This window comes from Telopea speciosissima, chromosome 6, assembly GCF_018873765.1.
Source record: "Telopea speciosissima isolate NSW1024214 ecotype Mountain lineage chromosome 6, Tspe_v1, whole genome shotgun sequence".
Lineage (NCBI taxonomy): Eukaryota > Viridiplantae > Streptophyta > Magnoliopsida > Proteales > Proteaceae > Telopea > Telopea speciosissima.
The window spans coordinates 58,997,077-59,015,685 of NC_057921.1; the positions used below are offsets into that span (position 1 = coordinate 58,997,077).

The window sequence follows — 18,609 nt, forward strand, 5'->3', positions numbered from 1 at the left end:
AGACTCTCCCAGCTTAGAACCACCCTCTCCTGTCATAGATTATCTCTTTCTCTCTCTCTCTCTCTCTCTCTCTCTCTTCACAGTTTTGTATAGAGTTTTTAAGTAAAAGGAGAGAGTGTAATGTAGAGTGGTAAGAGTGCTAAACCGTTTAAGCTACACTCCCTCACTCCTCCTCTTCCACTGAAGCTGAGCTAGCTGTGTCTCCCATTCAGAAGTCAGATCATGTAAAAAACATAGATAGAAACGAGAAGCGCATTTCTTTGATTTTTTTGGGGAGGGCTCCAAATCCGTTGCTGAGATTCTCAAGATCTAATTTACATGGCTTCATTAAGGTTTTTCCCGTTGTTACTGGTCTACGTTTCTCCGTTTCTTAGCCTCTGTTTCGCCGGAGATCCTTTTGTTTCCTACGACTGGACGGTTTCTTACATCACCGCCGCACCATTAGGTGTTCAACAGCAGGTTTGCTCCTTAGATCTTTCTTTCCTTATTTTGTTTAGAGGTTTTAAGTTTTTTCCCCTTGTTGGAGCGAAATGTACTTTCACAATGTTCCGTTTCCACTTCACTCCGTTCTGGATCTGATGACTCTACTTACTCTGTGTTTGTTTTCTTGCTATGCTTTAATCATAAAATACGTTTTGAGTATTTTGAAGTTATCTGGATTCATATTTATTTGTAATTTCTTTCTGTTTTTTAACTCCTCTATTTCTGGTTCCCTGTATTTCTTTCTAACTGCAGGTGATAGCGATTAACGGAAAGTTTCCGGGTCCTATTGTTAATGTCACTACCAATAACAATGTTGTAGTTAATGTGCTCAACAGATTGGACGAAGATCTGCTCTATACTTGGTAGTAGCTGAACCCCGCTTTTATCTCTTCTTCGTTTATGCTTGCTGCTGCTGCTGCTGCTGTAGTGGCGGCGATATAGAAATATGGAACAACCCCTCTAAAGCTTTTTTAATGGTTGTGGACTTGTTTTTTTTGTAACAGGGATGGCATCCAACACCGTCGTAATTCTTGGCAAGATGGTGTTCTCGGCACTACTTGTCCTATCCCCAAGGATTATAACTGGACTTACCAGTTTCAGGTTAAGGATCAGATCGGGAGCTTCTTCTACTTCCCATCTCTCAATTTTCACAGAGCCGCGGGCGGCTATGGTGGCATTATTATTAATAACCGGAACATTATATCCCTTCCCTTCGCCACTCCGGATGGAGACATCACAATCTTGATCGGCGACTGGTACAACCGAAACCATACGGTTAGTCTCCCTGCAATGCATCTCATGCATGCTCCTTGGTCGCTTTTCTTTTGTAAAAATATTTACCATCAGGGGACTTGATTTAAGGCTAAGATATGATGTTTTGTTGCTCTTGCACTTTGGGTTTTAGGATCTGAGGAAGACCCTTGATGCTGGAAAGAGCCTTGGCATGCCAGATGGAGTTCTCATGAATGGGAAGGGTCCTTACAGATACAACACCACACTCGTCCCTGACGGCATTGACTATGAAACTTTCGAAGTAAAACCAGGTAATATTCATCACCCAATGTCAGGGTATATGTGTTCTGAGTTCTCTGCAATTTAGCCAAATTGGTTGGTCATCAAACAGCCATCCAGTACTTCATCATATATGCAAACAGTTTGTTCCTTGAATTCTGTTGGTGGCATCTTGAATGGGCCATGTTTTCAGAAAAAGCACTAACTACTACTAATGCATTTTCAATGAGCATTCTAATAATCAGTCAAACTTGGCTTTTGGATTTCAGTCTATCAAAGGGATATTTAGTATAGAGGTCATGCATTGAAAGCGGATACACTGCTTGGATACCTAGTACCCTAGTTTGTCATCAACCAAATGCATTGTATTCTTTAAAAGACATGCATCTGTTGTACTTTCTAAGGATTGGGGTCTCTTGCTGCGTGCACAGCTGCCCCAACTGCCCTGCTGCGCAGACATAACAAGACGCTAAATGACCGCCTTACCCCCAGCAGCCTTGCTGTGTCTGCGCAGCAGGGCAGTTGGGACAGCCGCGCAGTAGCCAATCCGGATCCATTTTTAAAGCACTGATATTTATATTTGGACACTCAATAATACCATGACTGATGGTTGTGAAAGCCAACTTGCATGCATCTCATGATTGGGATCATTTTAACTGAATTGAGACAGATGCTATAGAAGAGGTGACCAATTGGATGGTTGAAATTGATGATCTTGTGTTCTCTGTTTTATTTCAAAATCTTCCTTCTAAATATTATTTGCATATGCTTCTTTGGTTCACATTAAATATGTTTCTATTCTCAATTTAGAGTGTGCTTTGTTTGGTTTTGAGACAGGGAAAACTTACCGCCTTCGTGTCCATAATGTTGGAATCTCGACTAGTTTGAACTTCAGGATCCAGAACCATAACCTGCTTCTTGCAGAGACAGAGGGATCATACACAACGCAACAAAATTACACTAGCTTAGATATTCATGTTGGGCAGTCTTATTCTTTCTTGATAACCATGGATCAGAACGCAAGTACAGATTATTACATTGTAGCAAGTGCTAGGTTTGTGAATGAGTCTCTTTGGCAAAGAGTCACGGGTGTTGCCATCTTGCACTATACGAATTCCAAGGGTAAAGCCGGTGGCCCTCTCCCAGACCCACCAAATGATTTTTATGACAAGACATTTTCAATGAACCAGGCAAGATCTATCAGGTTCGTTCAAATTATCTTTTTGGTACTCATTTTCTTATTTCTATTTTTTTTCTGGGATGAATATTTTTCCTTTCTCTATAGAAAAAAAGGGATTCTTCCAAAAAATATGCATCTATTTTATCAACATGGTTTCTGAGTTGTGTTTCTGAAAATTTCAGGTGGAATGTGTCTGCTAGTGGTGCACGTCCAAACCCTCAAGGATCTTTTAGGTATGGCTCAATAAATGTGACTGATATATATGTGCTGGAGAACAAGCCATCCGTGATGATTAATGGGAATCGCCGGGCAACACTCAGCGGGATCTCATATGTTAATCCCACTACACCAATCAGGCTTGCTGATGATTACCATTTGAAGGGAGTATACAAGCTAGATTTCCCCAAAAGGCCACTTACTGGGTCACACCGGATGGAAACATCAGTAATTAATGGTACTTATAGGGGTTTTATGGAAGTCATATTACAGAACAATGACACAATAGTCCAGAGCTACCACATGGATGGTTATGCATTTTTTGTGGTTGGGTAAGCAACTTTTTCTCTTTGATGTCATTAATATCTATGAGTATGTGATTGCTTGCTTGTTATTTGTGTTTCTGTTCAGAGTCAGAATTTGATTGACTGATTGCAGGATGGATTATGGAGAATGGTCAGAGAACAGTAGGGGTACATATAATAAATGGGATGGAATTGCTCGAAGCACAATACAGGTATTCTGTGACAATTTCTTTTGTTCTTGTGTCAATCTATCAGAACTCTCACTAATTTGCTACAAACTGTTTATGTGGCTTTACTAATTCATGATCTAAGGGTGTTTGTTGATGTAAATGTTAAAGGTCTCTTTACCCATTGTCCATGGATGTAGTACTAGTCAACACTAGTTAATCTACCGTCTCTGCAGCACTCCCGTCTTTCAAATTGTTTTTGTAGTTTGGATTGATGCACAGGAAACAAGAAATTTTGATGCATAAATGTATGTCTCCAACTATATTGCTCTGTAGTGTCCATGAATTCAATTACATAGGGAGTTTTGACAGGTAACCCTGAAACCTTGACAAAAGCAAAAACTGTGTCAATTGTTTCATGGCTGACATGGGATTTTCCGACTGATGCATAAGTGATGCTTGGCCATCCGAACCAAGCCATTGTAATAATCATGAAATGTTTATTCGACACATTAAACAACAATGTAACCCATCATTAATTAGCCTGACTGCCTGGACCATTGACCAGTTGATCAGATTGCTGACCCACCTGTTTTTTAAAATATTGACCTGTTTGACAACTGTGAGGCTTAATCTGAAGAAGGTTTTGAATTGTGTTGTTGCTGGACATATTTAAAATTACATTAGATAAACAAGTTACGAAAATTTAGACAATAATAATGTGGAGCAAACAATATATTTGGTGGAAGTGTATATGTGTCAAGTAAATCTTAATGCTATTATTCTTGTCTTGTAGGTTTTCCCCGGAGCTTGGACAGCTATCTTAGTTTCCCTTGACAATGTTGGAGTTTGGAATCTGAGAACAGAAAACCTAGACTCGTGGTATCTTGGCCAAGAAACTTATGTCCGTATTGTCAATCCAGAGGCCAACAACAAGACTGAGTTGCCCAAGCCAGACAATGCCTTTTATTGTGGCCAACTATCGCATTTGATGACGTAGGAATCAAGTCCCTTCTAATGTTTAACTGTGCTTTATTTTTGTGCTGCAATTTGTACAACCATATATGAAGGATTAACATTCGTTCATTCACAACATGTTCAGGGCAAAAGCAAACCCGGCGTCTTTTGCGTCATCCATCAAAGTGGGAAGATCAAAGCTGCTAGTCACGCTGCAGATGTTCATCCTTGTTGCCATTTTTATTTTCCATTAACCTTCTCCTGTGGTGTTAGAATCTCTGATTATGACGGTTATGAGTTTTCTTCTTCGTGTTTCTTGTGGGAGAGATGCTGCTTGGAGGACTTTTTCATAGTTGTAAGTGTTTAGGTGTGCAAAACTAGCCTGTCAATATGAATTTTCGTGGTGATTTTGACCTGTATGTTTTTCGTCCATTCTATTTGTATGTCACCCCAGTTCCTTGTAAATTCAAGTTATTGGGGGATCTGTCATTCTTTTCTACCTTAAATTTGTGTACTGATGATCATTCACCAACTTTCAATACTAGCTAATGTTAATTGTTTCGGATACCAGAAAATGTCTTCTTTTTTTTTGGACAGTGTTTGTGTCACTCGTAAGATATTATGCATTCCATTGTTTGAAGCCCATGAACCCAGTTTGCTGTAATTTGCTGCCAAATGCCATATGTAAAGGCGAATGAGAATGTACCAATGTTGAGATGCTTTGTGGTCCATGCTGTTTTTGAATGTCTTTTGTTCTGTAATGTAGCAGTGTAGCTCTTTGTTCTTTCAGAAAAGCAATGCAACATTACAATATCTTTAGGAGTTGAATATCCAACCGAAATTAGATAAACAATTTCTTCTTCATCTGCAGCCATCTCAAACCCTCTCCCAACCCCAACCCCAACCCCTACCCCAAAAGGGAAAAAGTTGAGGCTTGTTTTGTTGCTATTTTCATTGTTACATCATCATACTTGCAAGATTCTGGATCGACCTACGTTTGTGTTTTTGATGGTGATTTTCCATTTCTGGGACCCCATGGGTATGGTATAATGTCTATTCAAAACTCTTATTGATCCTGGCCTTGTTCCTTTTATCATGTTGTTGTTGTTGTTGTTGTTGTAAGAGGGGTAAAGAAAAAGAAACTCAGAGGTCAAAGCCTGAAGCTGTACAAGGCAGAAAACAAAGTTGGTTTCATAATATTTTTTTTGGTGAAAAGAAATTTTATTGCAAAGGTGGGCAAGCAGTGCTTGAGACATCCTGATTACGAAGGCCAAGAAGCCAAGGAGAGGAAATTGGTCATTCTGTCTAGCTAGAGAGTGTGCAATGACATTTGTATCTCTAGAAATATAAGCAAAGGAACACAGGGACAACTTCGAGGCCATATGGCATATATCCTCCACTATATATACCAGCTTGTATTAATAATAGAGTCCGTTAATGTATGATGAAAGTAGTCTTTAGTCAAACAATGTAAATCAAACCAGGTAAGCAAGCTTGCTCTTGGATTAATAGCTTTAATTAATAGTTTTAACCTGAAGGCTATTAGACTAGCTACACAATTAACCGATACCCTCTTCATGCCATCCGAATGTCTTGGACTCTTGTTCAAGGTATTCTCCCCATAACCATGGCCGAAGGAATACCATCTTCAACAAACATTTGCAGTTCTGGAGCATTAGGCATGAGTCTGAGGGAGTGAAATAGTGATCTGCTTTGGCTGCACCTAATACATTTGTTAAGCCCAAACCAAAAATTTGTAAAGCTTTCATCTTCAACAAACATTATCAGTCCAGAAGTGTTTTCTTTCTTTTGGGGGAACTTTGAAGTTGACACTCCAAAAGGGAGTCGATTTTGGGTGGTCAACCACTGAAGCTATAACTTTGGCTGGACTGATAAGCCACAGAACTAACCTGATAGCCAAGCCCAGCCAAAGACAAAAAAGAGGACTGGGCCCATAGCCTCGGGAGGTTGACTTTGGGCTAGGTCTACTTTGCTTTACTAAGGATAACTGGACCCGCTTTTCCATCCCCTGCAACTCCTACGAGTTGGTGTTGGCACGTGAGAAGATTTTCTCTTCCCTCTTTCTAAAGTTCAAATGTTGTTGATCACGCCGCACGCGCTAAAAGAGGAGCATCACGAGTGTTACTCATTCCACTAGACGCAATCATTAACCAAAGCCTGTCTTGAGATAACATATTAACATGGGAGGGGTCCATGGGACATATCTTCCATTTAGAAGATGGAGTTATGAGTTATGACTTTGACTATGATCATAGGATCATAGGATGCCTCCCATGGTCCATTGTTGTGGGCCAGGCCAGGCCATGCCACTCCCCATCGTTCATCACCTTCACCTAGAACTTCTAACTGGGTTGGCCCATATTCTGGGTTTGAAATTCTACCCATTGGACTACAGTTACAAACGAAAAGTTACTAATTAATTACTATACGTTTGTTTTTGATAAAAACAAATGAAGATTGCTTGGCAACAAACATATAAAACACAAGTATATCTCAACTAACAACAATGGCCGATGTAAATCAAAATTATTTTATACCTGAAAAAGTCTTTAGTGGCCTACGTAAATGTGGACTGTGAGAGAGAGAGAGAGAGAGAGAGAGAGAGAGACAAAAGTTTATCTATTCTTCTACTCTAAGCACCAACTCTGCTTTATCTAACCTGCTCTCTTTTTCTCTCCCTCTTTCTCTCTCTCAATAGGGTGGTGTCCACTGCCCACCCTACTTTCCCTCAGATGTTAACAAATGGGCTTACTTCAAAATTGATTTGAAGATACATATGTAAGACAGACACACAGGAAAAAAGAGGAAACAAATTAAGTATGACCATATATGCGCTTTCATTCGTAGCTTTGAAGCGAAAAATGCCCCAACCCCACAATTTGCCCAATCCACTGCATCGTGTGGCTTTTGATGACCTAACCTGTCTTGAGGGACAGGTTCACATGCGTGGTGGTGGTGTACCTTTGAAAATTGAGGCTCGAGAGAGTGGTGTGGATTATTTGGGTGAAGTTAAATAGGTAGAGAGATCCTCTTTTAAGTATATGAAGGGGGACAGAACACCTGAACAAAACTGAGCGATTTTGTATAACCTTCAATAGCTCAACATTTTCCCTTACATGTAACTTGAGCGTAACTAGTAAGATAGAAAACATAGGGAAGAAGTTTTATCCTCTTCGGTTCTCTGTTCGGTACAATTGTCTGATGCCTCTAATAAGAGGGGGATGGACCTCACCCGAACAATGTGTTCGGGCAGGGGGTTAGGTCGTCATCTCCGCCCCCCTTATGAGAACCTGAGAGAATAAAGATCCCATAGAGAGGATAACAAAGAGATTTTGACTTTGATACTATATTGAGTGTCTAATCCAAAATTTTAAGGTATTCAAGGGAGAGAACTCCTCAAATATATGAAGACACAAGGATTAGAACATGTCGATGTAAAATTATGATTCTGTATAAAAGTGAGAAATAACTTTCAACATCTTAGGAGAGGCATTGAACTTCCATATCCAACCAAAATCATAGGATCAAAAGTAGAAAAGGAAAGGAGAACTAACTCTCATTTTATTCCTTTCTTGTGGCTTTCTAGTTTCCAGTACAATTATACCCTCACTTTTATGGATAACTTGGTGAACAGGCAGAAGAAATAAAAAACGATCTCCACTTGCTGCATTTAATTAAGTAATTAATCTTATATTATATTAGTATGAGGTGAACCATAAATATATATATATACTATTAAATGAAATCATTCATTTGTTCTAGTTAATTTTAATTAATTCCTGCGGTTGCTTAGCTGCATTTTTTTATTTATTTTACTAGGAGGTGCTCGAAAGAGGAAAAGTGCTCCAAAGAGAAAAAGAAAGAAAAAGAATCTGCAGAAAATTGGGATTGTGTTCCTGCACAAACCCAAATCCTCCTTAAGGAATAAAAAGGCTTCAACTGGTAATTTGCTTCCTAAGAAGATTCAGAAAGTCCAGCACAAGTAAACTGTAAAATGCAAACTTCCTTCATAGGATTTCTCGAGATCCTCCAGAGTCCAGAGACCCTTTGTAAAGGGCTTGTGAGTTGTGGTGGGCCTTTGTGGCCAGGCAAGAGGCCTTCCTTCCTTCGGCCTCTCTTCCTCAAACTTTCCAAACGCACAAAATCAATTCAAAAACATTCTCATTCTTTACTCCTAACACGTCCAAACCACAAGTAAACACACTTGACACCACACCTCATTGAGACAGAGACTCGCTAGCTCTTTACTTAAATAGTGGTGGCTACAGTCCCAATATAAAATTGAGAAACCAAATTAAAAGGCTGTTAAGTTTAATGGTCCTAATTCATTCAGTAAACCCAGAGTTCTCTCTCTCTCTCTCGCGAAAAGTCTACTCCTCGTTCCTTCCCCTATCTGCTTGGCGTTTATGCATCATTCGCTACCGTCTTCTCAGTTCTTAAAGAGGGAAAGACAGAGCAGTAAGAAGCTCTCCTCCTACTTCCCCTTTTCAAGCTTTTGGGTGTTGATTTTGAAGGGTCAAAACATTGAGAATGCCAGGGATGGATGGATCAGCGAAGCCTCCCCAAATCTCCGAAATGTTCCAGAAATTCGCACTGGCTTTCAAGACCAAAACCATCGAATTCTTCGCAGAAGAAGATGAAGACGACGATGCCGAAACCCTCTCCCTCCTCGACTCCACTGAAGAAATCATCACCGGCCAGCGTGTCGTCGTCCTTAAACCCGACTACCTCCCCAAACCAACCCCACCTACCCAACCCCAAACCCAACCTCAAGCTCAAGCACCACCACCGTCCCAAGCACAAGCACAGGCTCAACCACAACAACAACCACAATCACGATCAGAACAACAGGAACAGCAACATTTGGGTCATCCAAGTTCCAACGGCAATCACCAAGGCCAGACCCTCCAAGCCCTAATCCCTTCCCTGTTCGCTACCATTTCCAACTTTGAGGCTTCCTACTTGCACTTCCAGACAGCTCATGCCCCCTTCGATGTCGACAGCATCAAAGCCGCCGATAGAGCTGCAGTCTCACACCTTCAGAAGCTATCCGAACTCAAGCAATCCTACCGAAGCTTCCGTAAACACCCGACCCTCAACCCACATGGATTCCCTATGGTTTCTCCTCTGGAAGCGCAAGTGGAGGAGAATCAGAGCCTACTCCGTGGTCTCGAGATGGTCGTTAATAGGTTGCAGTCCGACATCGATGTCAAAGACACCGAGGTTTTCGCATTAAAGCAAAAGTTGGAGAGGATTCAGAAATCCAATTTGAGGTTGTCCAAGAGATTATCCAATTCCAATTCTGATTCGAAAACGAATCCCAATTCTTGGCCGGCGTCGTCTTTCGTTCCTGCTTCCCCCGAGGTCATGCTGTCCGTTGGAGTCTTCGATTCGGTGTTGCAGGACGCTTGTAGATCCTCGCATAGTTTTACCAAGCTCTTGATTGATTTGATGAACAAAGCTGGGTGGGATTTGGATTTGGCTGCGAATTCTCTTTATTCGGAAGTCAAGTACGCCAAGAGAGGGCACAACCGGTATGCTTTCCTCTCCTATGTCTGTTTATTGATGTTCGAAGGTTTCGATTTGGAGAGTTTTGGTTTGGGAACGGATGAGGATCGGTGCAACGGTGTTGAGTCGTCTACCATTCGGCGGAAAAAGTTTCTGAGGCAATTCGTCGAGCACGGAACAGGAGATGCAATGGAGCTTCTTGGTCGGGACCCTAGCAGCGATTTTGCAATATTTTGTGACAAGAAATACCAACAACTCGTCCACCCCACGATGGAATCCTCCCTCTTCAGAAACATGGAGGAAAACGAAGTGGTTTTGGATTCTTGGAGGTCATCCTCTGTTTTCTACGAGTCGTTTGTAACCATGGCTAGCTCAATTTGGATGCTTCATAAGCTGGCTTTTGCATTCGACCCTGTGGTTGAGATTTTTCAGGTTGAGAGAGGGGTTGATTTCTCCATGGTTTATATGGAGAATGTCACAAGGAAAGCTGTGTCGCCTGGTAAAACTCGACCCAAGGTGGAATTCACAGTGATTCCAGGTTTTCGAATTGGAAGAACAGCCATCCAGTGTCAGGTGTATCTAATTGACATGAGATGTGCAGAGCAAGTGATTCCCCATTCTACGGTGTAAAAAAACAAAGAGTTAGAGAAAACAACATTATATAAATATGGCTTTTCTATAGAGGAGGACCAAGTGGTGATCTGGATTGAACAATATTTGTTCCCTAACCTGCTTTTGGGCTTTGCAATTCGTTTGCATTGACAGCTCTGAAGAGCTCGTTTTGTTGGCCAACTAGACTGATTCCAGAATTTGGGAGAGGGTGTGGAATCCGGTGGATACCTCAGTTTGGTGCCAAGAAAGAATGCTATGAGATACGCATTACAAAAGGAGAATTAATTTTGGCCTTTTTCCCTCCATGCCGTTGCACTGTGAATCACTCTGTTCTGCAAGTTCTTAAGCCATCTTGTTCTCCTGGATGATTCTATTCGGTTTTCCCCTTACATCTTTCAATTGGGTTCCCTGGTGAGTTCCATGTAAAGCTGGTGTAAATCATAGTTACATAAATTTATTTTTTTTCAATCTTTTGTATTGGTTTTTGTCTGACACTAAAATAACTTACAGATATATATGTATCTAAATCCAAGTGATACCTCCAAAGAGAGTTATGGGTTCAGCTTATGAGTATTCCATGAGTGATTCTATTTGGTTTTTTGTTTTTTTTGGTCTATCTTTTTCTTGAGAAGTTTCTCTGTTAAAAGTAGTTTTATTTCCTATCAGTTCATTCATTGTTTAACACAATTGCCAGTTTCTTATCTGAATCAATTGACCAAAAATAAAAAGGAATAAGTAGTTTGTGACTATTATCAGTAATTGATCAGTAGCTTGAGCAATAAATACAAAACTAGGTTGGCATTTAGTATTATCAGTGTGCAACTTTAATTGATCATTTGGTTTTGGTTTTGGTTTTTTATGACTTTTTGGGTGTTGGGTGTCAATTTGTTTGATATGATTTTCATACTCTTTTTAATTTATATTTAGCATTATGAGCCTGTAGCTTTAATTAATCTTTTTGGTTTTGCTTTTTATGAGTTTAGATTTTGAGTGTCAAGTTCTTTTCCTACATGGGTGGAGTTGAGTCCATGTAGATTGAGGATTGGTAGGGGGACATGCATACTTGGAAGCTTTCTTTTCTGCATTGTTATGGTGTCTTAGTGGATGTTCTGATGAGGATCTTAGAGTTTTTCTGGGTTGGGACTTGGGAGCATCCAATGCATTCTTTTCTGTTATGCTTTCCTTATGGAGAGGTTTACATTGTACCTAACAGTTTGTGGGGTGGTGGACCTTTTCCTGTCAGTCAGTGTTCTATAGGCTGTCCAATTAAACTATTCATAGGACGAAAAGTTTCGGGGTCAAATTCCATCATTTAAGGGGTCTTATTTCATTTTCCTTTGTAAATCGATTCTGATCTCCTTATATAAGGGTTGTTTTAGACGAAATAAAATATCTTGAATTTTTTGAACGAAATTTCTTTGTTTGCTCTTCTTCCCTGTTGGAATTAGGGTTTTCTTTACTTTGAGGATTCAAGGGTTGTGAACGTTAGAACAAGATTTAACCCTCACACTTCCTATTGCATCACACATGGGGTCGGGCTTCACCTGTGGTGAATCATGAATGTGGACTCTGGTGTCCAACCTTTAAATTATTGTGAATTTGAAGCTCATGTCACGACTAAACAGAAAGCGCTGAGTTTGGCCTAACTTTTAGTAATAGCTGGAGTTAGGCTTGGAAAGTTTTGAACTACCCACAGACAATGCATGCAACTCAACTTGCTCTTAATTTTTGCCACCATTGCTTTAGCTTTGTGAACTGTCTTTTCGTGGCTTTTTATCAGTAATACAAATGATTATTACGGGACGGGTTCGTTCATAATAACACTTCAAAAGAATGTTGAAGAAGCCCAACGATTCAATTCCACAGTGACCGTAAAAAACATGTTTGTTTTGCCCAATGGATAAACAGAAGGGTCAGAGAATGCTAGAAATGACAACGAAAGTAGATTTTTTAATGATATTTTGAACGGCAATAAGGCCCAAAATGTCCATGAAATTTAGCCTAGAAGCTAATGTTGTATGCTACAGCATTCCAAAGTTCATACACATTAATAAAAGGCTTCTCGATGTCAAAAAAGATAAGTAATTAAAGTGGGAGAGTGGCAAAAAGGACTGTAAAGCCGCGTAGGACCAGTGACAACATAGTATTAGTATTAGAAAGACCACATAGTTGATGTTAGCCACTCAACCCATACCAGACTCTTGCTCCATTAATTAGCTGTAAATTTGTTGTTTCCTCTCTCTCTCTCTCTCTCCTACTTCTGTTAAATGTGGTGAGATCCATTCCATTGAGGCCCTTATATATTCAAGCTCAGAGCAAATTTGATTATGTTTCACTCTTTAAGACACAGGTTTTTGCCTCACTGTTAGTGGACCCCACAAGGCAGTAAACCGTAAGTTAGCACCTTTCGTGTCTATCTCTCTCTTCCTCCCTTTGAGAGGTAGTAAGAGAGTCATTTCAAAAGGAGGGGGGAGGGAAGAGAGAGATAGACACATAGGGTGCTAGTTTACGGTAAACCACTAGCATACCCATCTTTCTTCCATATATATATATATATAACTGAAGCGAACTCTACTTCTTTCTAGACGGAGAAACCCTTAATTTTCCTGCAAAAGAATAGTAGCTAGCTTTCGCCAAGAAATTTTCAAACCAAACCACACCCAATAAGACACTCAATATTCACGGGCTCGACGCTTTGGGAGTCTTAGAGCTATGGACTCAGCCCATTTTCAAGGCCCATTGATATGCCTTGTCCATTTCCATGTACTTTGGACCACGTAGCACGTAAGGCCCTTATTTATCTTAAAATCACCAAGAGATCTCCCTTAATTATTATTTAAAAAAAAAAAAAAACTATTTAAGACCTCATCAGAATCTATTAAAATTTTCATATTTGTCATCCTTGATTGCCTGTTATTAAAATTCTAAATGAGAAATTCAAACTTAGGAAATCAATATTAGTTCCATTGCTCTTTTTTAGACTTACAGTGTGTCCTTCTAGAGCCTAGCTAACACCTTCATCCAGAGGCCCTTTGTTATTTTTAGCATAAATAGGGTTTTCATGTGAGGGAAGTTAGGTCATTGCTAATATAGCCTAGTATTTTGAATATATATATATATATATATATATATATATATATAGAGAGAGAGAGAGAGAGAGAGAGAGAGAGAGAGAGAGAGAGAGAGAGAGAGAGAGAGAGAGAGAGAGAGAGAGAGAGGGCAATAAAGAGTGCTTCTCTTAGGAGTTAGGACAACCCCCCACTCCCAAAAAATTTTTTAAAAAAAAGGTTTTGATTCTTAATTTTACAGATATTATGAGATTGGGTTTTGGTAATAATTTCTTGTGTAATGGAACTGCTTCTTGAACATCTTCACCGCAAGAACATTAATCCATTTGGGTAATGTAGCGTTTTGCACATGCACTGCAAAATGCTGACAAGAGAATTCATGTGGGTTTTCCCAATTTTGATGGTAAACTTGACCCCGGCCGACACTTATGTTGGTTTGGTTGCTTCACTTGAAACTTTTATTAAGTAGAAAGAAATGACGAAGTTAAGAAAAGTTCTTTTTTTTTTTTTTTTTTTTTCCAGTTACCAAACTTAAAAGGCCATACACTACTTTGGTGGCAACAATATCAATAAAAGCGTGAACGGATAGAAAATCATCCCATTAGAACATGAGCGAAAATGAAATTAAAACGTATGAAAAATTTCTCCCGGATGATTATCCTTAAACCTTATACCATAAGTTTTGACATCTCCGTCAAAGAATGGTCAAATGTAAATGAATATACGGAGCAGTTTTATAAATATTTAAGTAGACTAACTTTGAAAGAAACTAATTAATAATCAAATGGTGGCTAGATACATTGGTAGTTTGAAACAAACTATTTTTCAAGATCATATTTTTATGCACCATGTCCAAGTATCTTGTCTTGACAAATCTTATTGGTTAACCTCTAAGGTCTTAGAAAAACTAATAAAAATATCACTTACTAGGTTTAATAAGTCTTCTTAAGGTGAGACTCTAAGGAAAGCAGGACTGTCATTCAACTCGCCCAGACCTAATTAAGCAGCTCAAATGACTTAAACATCCACTTCACATGAAAAGCCTAGGCTAAGAATAGTAGGTCATCATCATCTTCAAGTTGTTTGTGTTGTGGAGTAAAAGGTCACCGTATGTATGAATGTCCTAAGAAACATAGCATTAATGTCAATTTAATTTGATTGAAGATATGAAAAATAGTTGTAACTATAATAAGACCAATGATATATGATGATGATGTTGAAGCCTAACTGGTATGTCATGACCTCGATAGCGGAGCGAAATGCTTTGTCATACGATGAGTTTTATCCACACTAAAAAGATTGAAGTTTACCAATGACTTTCGGAATTGTAACCAAGCATCGTCCATTGATTCTATACCCGATTCATGATTAACTAGAAAGTTTCTTTGGTCTTTCACTAATTAATTTGGAAAGCTCAGTTGGTGAGCCGTGGTGCGTTTCATGCCTATGCTCACCAGGAGGTCTCGAGTTCGAGTCTCTTGGCTGGTACCTTATCCCCTCCCCGATTTGATCCCCCCCCCTCTCTATTCAAAAAATATATATAAAGCTTCTAATTCCAAAAAAAAAAAATTTAATTTGGAAAGAAAAAATTATTGCATCTTTCGGAATAGAACTAGGCCAAGACCTCCTATCATCAAGGATATTCACATGGAGATGGAAATCTGATCTCGTTCAAAGGGGGGACTTAAGTCCCCTAGAAATCTATTTTTGTTTGATAAATATTGGAGGATTGTGCCCTCTTGGAATCTTGGCTCTTAGGCTCGGGTTTGCGTTTAGGTCTCTTTTCTATTGCTCCTTCTGTTCTGGTAGGCTATGGAATTCCTTAGCTATTTCCCAAAAAAAAAAAAAAAAAAAAAAAAAAAAAAAAGGGGTGTAATATTTAGTATTAGAGTGGGATAGGATATTAAGAATATGGTTTTTTGTTTTTTTTTTTATTTTTATATTAAGGGTGTTACGGCTGTAGAGAATAATGATTTATACTTATATAAGTACGGATCCGGCCACTTTATTCCTAACTTACAAATCTCAGATATGGCATAGAATAGTAAATAGGATAGCAACAAAGCTAGGAAGCCAAAAAAAATTCCCCTTTCATCTCAAGGTGGTAGATCAGTTTTGAGTTCCATCCCAATTTACTACATGTCTTGTTTCTTGCTTTAATTAATGCTAAGTTTTAGAGAGGGGAGGGGAAGGATTGGATGAACAGAAATGGATGAGTTCTAGCTATATATATCTTGGAAGAATTTATGTAAACCAAAGTCTATAGGTGTTGCCGTGCTGGGGACAACACAATAATGAAGAAAGGATATCAAAATGCAATAATGCAAAGTAGTCGAGAGTAACTGCTAGCTAATAGTAACATAAATTATCATCACATCCAAACTTTAAGAAACGACGGATGTGGTTTTCCAAACAAGAGAGAAGACTCAAGATCCAACATTACTACATTCATACTCCTCATCCTCTATCAACACCACACAAGCATAGACCTTCATCATTTGCAGATTGTATTTGATAAATTAAATTAAACTGTTTAAGACTTCAACACCCTTCTTCCATTCTTGACACCAAAAACTAAAGAACCATGAATGAGAGAGAGAGAGTTGCTACTTCTTAGTAGGGGGAGACGCCAACATTAGAGGAAGCGAAAAACCCATCTTTCATGAGAACGTCCTCTCCTTCCTTCACATAACAAAACACAGATAAATGAGTACCGAGAATTTACTGAGTGCTAGAAGTAGAAGAAGAAGAAGATGATGCATAGTGGTACCTGCTGGCGCACGTTAGTCTTCTTCATAGTCTGGTCAGGCAGGAGACCAAAGTGGATGTGTGGGAAGTGGGCCCACTGAGAGAGATTAACAACAAAACAAAACAAAACAAAACAAATCAAATCAAGAAAGAAAGAAAGAAAGAAAATTCAGAAAAACCAAGTAAAACGGATAAACATGAAGAAACCCTAGTTTCTGTAGGTGTTGTGAACCCTAGCTAGAATTTTCTTGGATCTTACGTTCTTTGCAGCGGCGCTGAAGGCCTCCCTGTGTGTTATTTCTGGATTTCCAGCCTTGATGCGTTGGATCTCGTCCCTGCAGTGCAGATAGATTGGATTTATAGAGGATTCATGTCAAAGATCATCCAAAAAATTGAGGGAAAAAATTTTCTTTTTTTTTTTTTTTTTTTTGGAAGATGTTTAACACTTTTCATTATTCCTCACTTGATGAATCGGTTGTACGCAGATGGGACTCTCTGTCGCTTCTCCGGAGCTGAACAGACAAACACAGACGGACAGAGATTAAAAAAACCAAGAAACAAAAAAAAGAACTTCGCTGACTTTTGTGAAATGCTACTCTGATATGTTTTTTATATTATTCGTCTGTGTCTCTATCATCTACATTTCCGGGTGTAGAAAAAGATGATGATTTCTAGGGCTGATAGTGAAGAGATTGAAAGTGAAGCATCTCACGTCTATTAGCAACTGGAGGTCGAGGGAGCTCATCGGTGCCTCCACGAACGGAGTCCGTAAGGTCAGTAGGATTAGGTTGATCAATGAGCAGGTTCGGTTGTGGGCTTGGGGTTTCTTCCTGAAACACAAAACATACATGGAAAAGAGAGGAAAGAAATTCATGCAAGAATTAAATTAGATGTAAAAGACTTGATTCCCTTATTATTAATATTATTCTCTTTTTTGGTATATATATATATATATACCAGGAGATTATGAGAAGGAGAGAAGAAAGCATGGCCAAGGTGAAGCTGATTTGGTGTAGGGAAAAGCAAACCACGCATGTTGACGGAAAGGAGGTTGGTGCAGTGACCACATCGAACCGTAACTGTCTTGAACAAGCTGCTGCAAGGAACGCTTACCTACATGGATGATGATGGAACCAACAAACAAACAAACAAACAAACACATTAAGGGCATCATCTCTCTCTCTCACTATGCATGTACTACCAAGGTAGAAGAAAACAAACCCTAATAATAACCTAATTGAGGTGTTACCCTGAAAGAAGCTGAAAACAACAAACACAACAATAATAATATTAAGGGGGAAGAGGAGAATGATGGAAAAAAAGAAATTTGGATACCTACCGCGAGGACAGTGTCGCAGAAGTTGCAATGGACGTAACAGAGCTGCTCCGAAGGAGAGAGGTGGTCCAGTGAAAAGGTAGTAGTAGTAGAAGAGGATGACATCCTTGTTTCTCCTGATTTGATTTGATTTGATTTGATTTGATTGGATTGGATTGGATTGATCGATTGACTGAGTCCACTAATGGTGGTGGGCTTTTGATTGATTGATTGATTGATGGATTGACAAGTTAACCGCCTTGGATATGCTCTTTGATCCTCACTTCCTGAGGAAAGAAAAGAAAGAAAGCAAAAAAGAAAAGAAAGCAAGAAAGCAGGAAGAAAGTGGGCTGAGTGGGGGAGAGGAAAGAACAGCAGAAAGAGAAAGTGAGAGGGAAAGGGGAGATCTACTAATAGAACATCAGCCTCAGTGGTAGGAACACAGAAAGAAAGAAAGAAACCCTTCTACTTTTTTTATATATCCGAATCTAGTATAGTAGTTGTTGTTGTTGTTGTTGTTGTTGTTGTTTTTATATACCAATAGCTTATACATGGTAGTATTCCTTGTATGTAGTATGTACTAATTAGGAGTGTAGAGGCCAGAGGAAGACAGAAAAGGCATCGTCGAGCTACCTATCTCTAACATACGCCCGAGGTTAATAAGTAAGAAAATGTGTGGATGCCATTCCCGATGATGAGAGAGAGAGAGAGAATGAGTGAGTGTGTGTTGGGTTGGGAGCAGCAGAGGCGGCAGAGGTGGGGGAGAGGAGTAAGAAAGGGACGTGTGCATGGGGTGATTTGCTTTCGCTCATTCACCTGTTGTTTTCGGAGTTAAGAGGGGGGTGTTTGTGTTTGTGTTTGTGTGTGAGAGAGAAAAGAAAGAAAAGAGGCTTCTTTTTTTTTTTTTCTTTTCGAATTGAAGTGAGGTGACACTTTCTTGTAACTCCCGGGCAATAAGCCCACAAACAAATACCCCGCCTCCGTCTCCGCCTCCTCAGGGGACTGCTTTCTTACTTTT

The 18,609-nt window shown here is 39.4% G+C and overlaps 3 protein-coding genes across 3 annotated transcripts; 2 read left to right on the forward strand and 1 right to left on the reverse strand.

Annotated features, from left to right (window-relative positions):
- The first annotated feature begins 258 nt into the window (after positions 1-258).
- LOC122664248 (monocopper oxidase-like protein SKU5) lies at positions 259-4,881 on the forward strand. The gene is made up of 9 exons (XM_043859994.1): positions 259-459; positions 736-845; positions 987-1,257; positions 1,388-1,526; positions 2,332-2,698; positions 2,857-3,222; positions 3,329-3,407; positions 4,159-4,362; positions 4,469-4,881. Exons 1-8 carry the CDS (start codon positions 319-321, stop codon positions 4,360-4,362), a joined length of 1,677 nt encoding a protein of 558 aa, XP_043715929.1. The 5' UTR covers positions 259-318; the 3' UTR covers positions 4,469-4,881.
- A 3,998-nt stretch (positions 4,882-8,879) lies between these two features.
- On the forward strand, positions 8,880-10,478 carry LOC122665995 (protein GRAVITROPIC IN THE LIGHT 1-like). The gene has a single exon (XM_043862112.1). The coding sequence runs from the start codon at positions 8,880-8,882 to the stop codon at positions 10,476-10,478; it is 1,599 nt and encodes a 532-aa protein (XP_043718047.1).
- Positions 10,479-13,636: 3,158 nt separating this feature from the next.
- LOC122665305 (protein YABBY 4-like) lies at positions 13,637-17,904 on the reverse strand. The gene is made up of 8 exons (XM_043861421.1): positions 17,616-17,904; positions 17,234-17,389; positions 16,989-17,106; positions 16,740-16,788; positions 16,536-16,611; positions 16,299-16,373; positions 16,120-16,210; positions 13,637-13,678 (listed from the first exon to the last, which is right to left on the reverse strand). The coding sequence occupies exons 1-7, from the start codon at positions 17,715-17,717 to the stop codon at positions 16,142-16,144; spliced, it is 645 nt and encodes a 214-aa protein (XP_043717356.1). The 5' UTR covers positions 17,718-17,904; the 3' UTR covers positions 13,637-13,678; positions 16,120-16,141.
- Between the last annotated feature and the right edge of the window lie 705 nt (positions 17,905-18,609).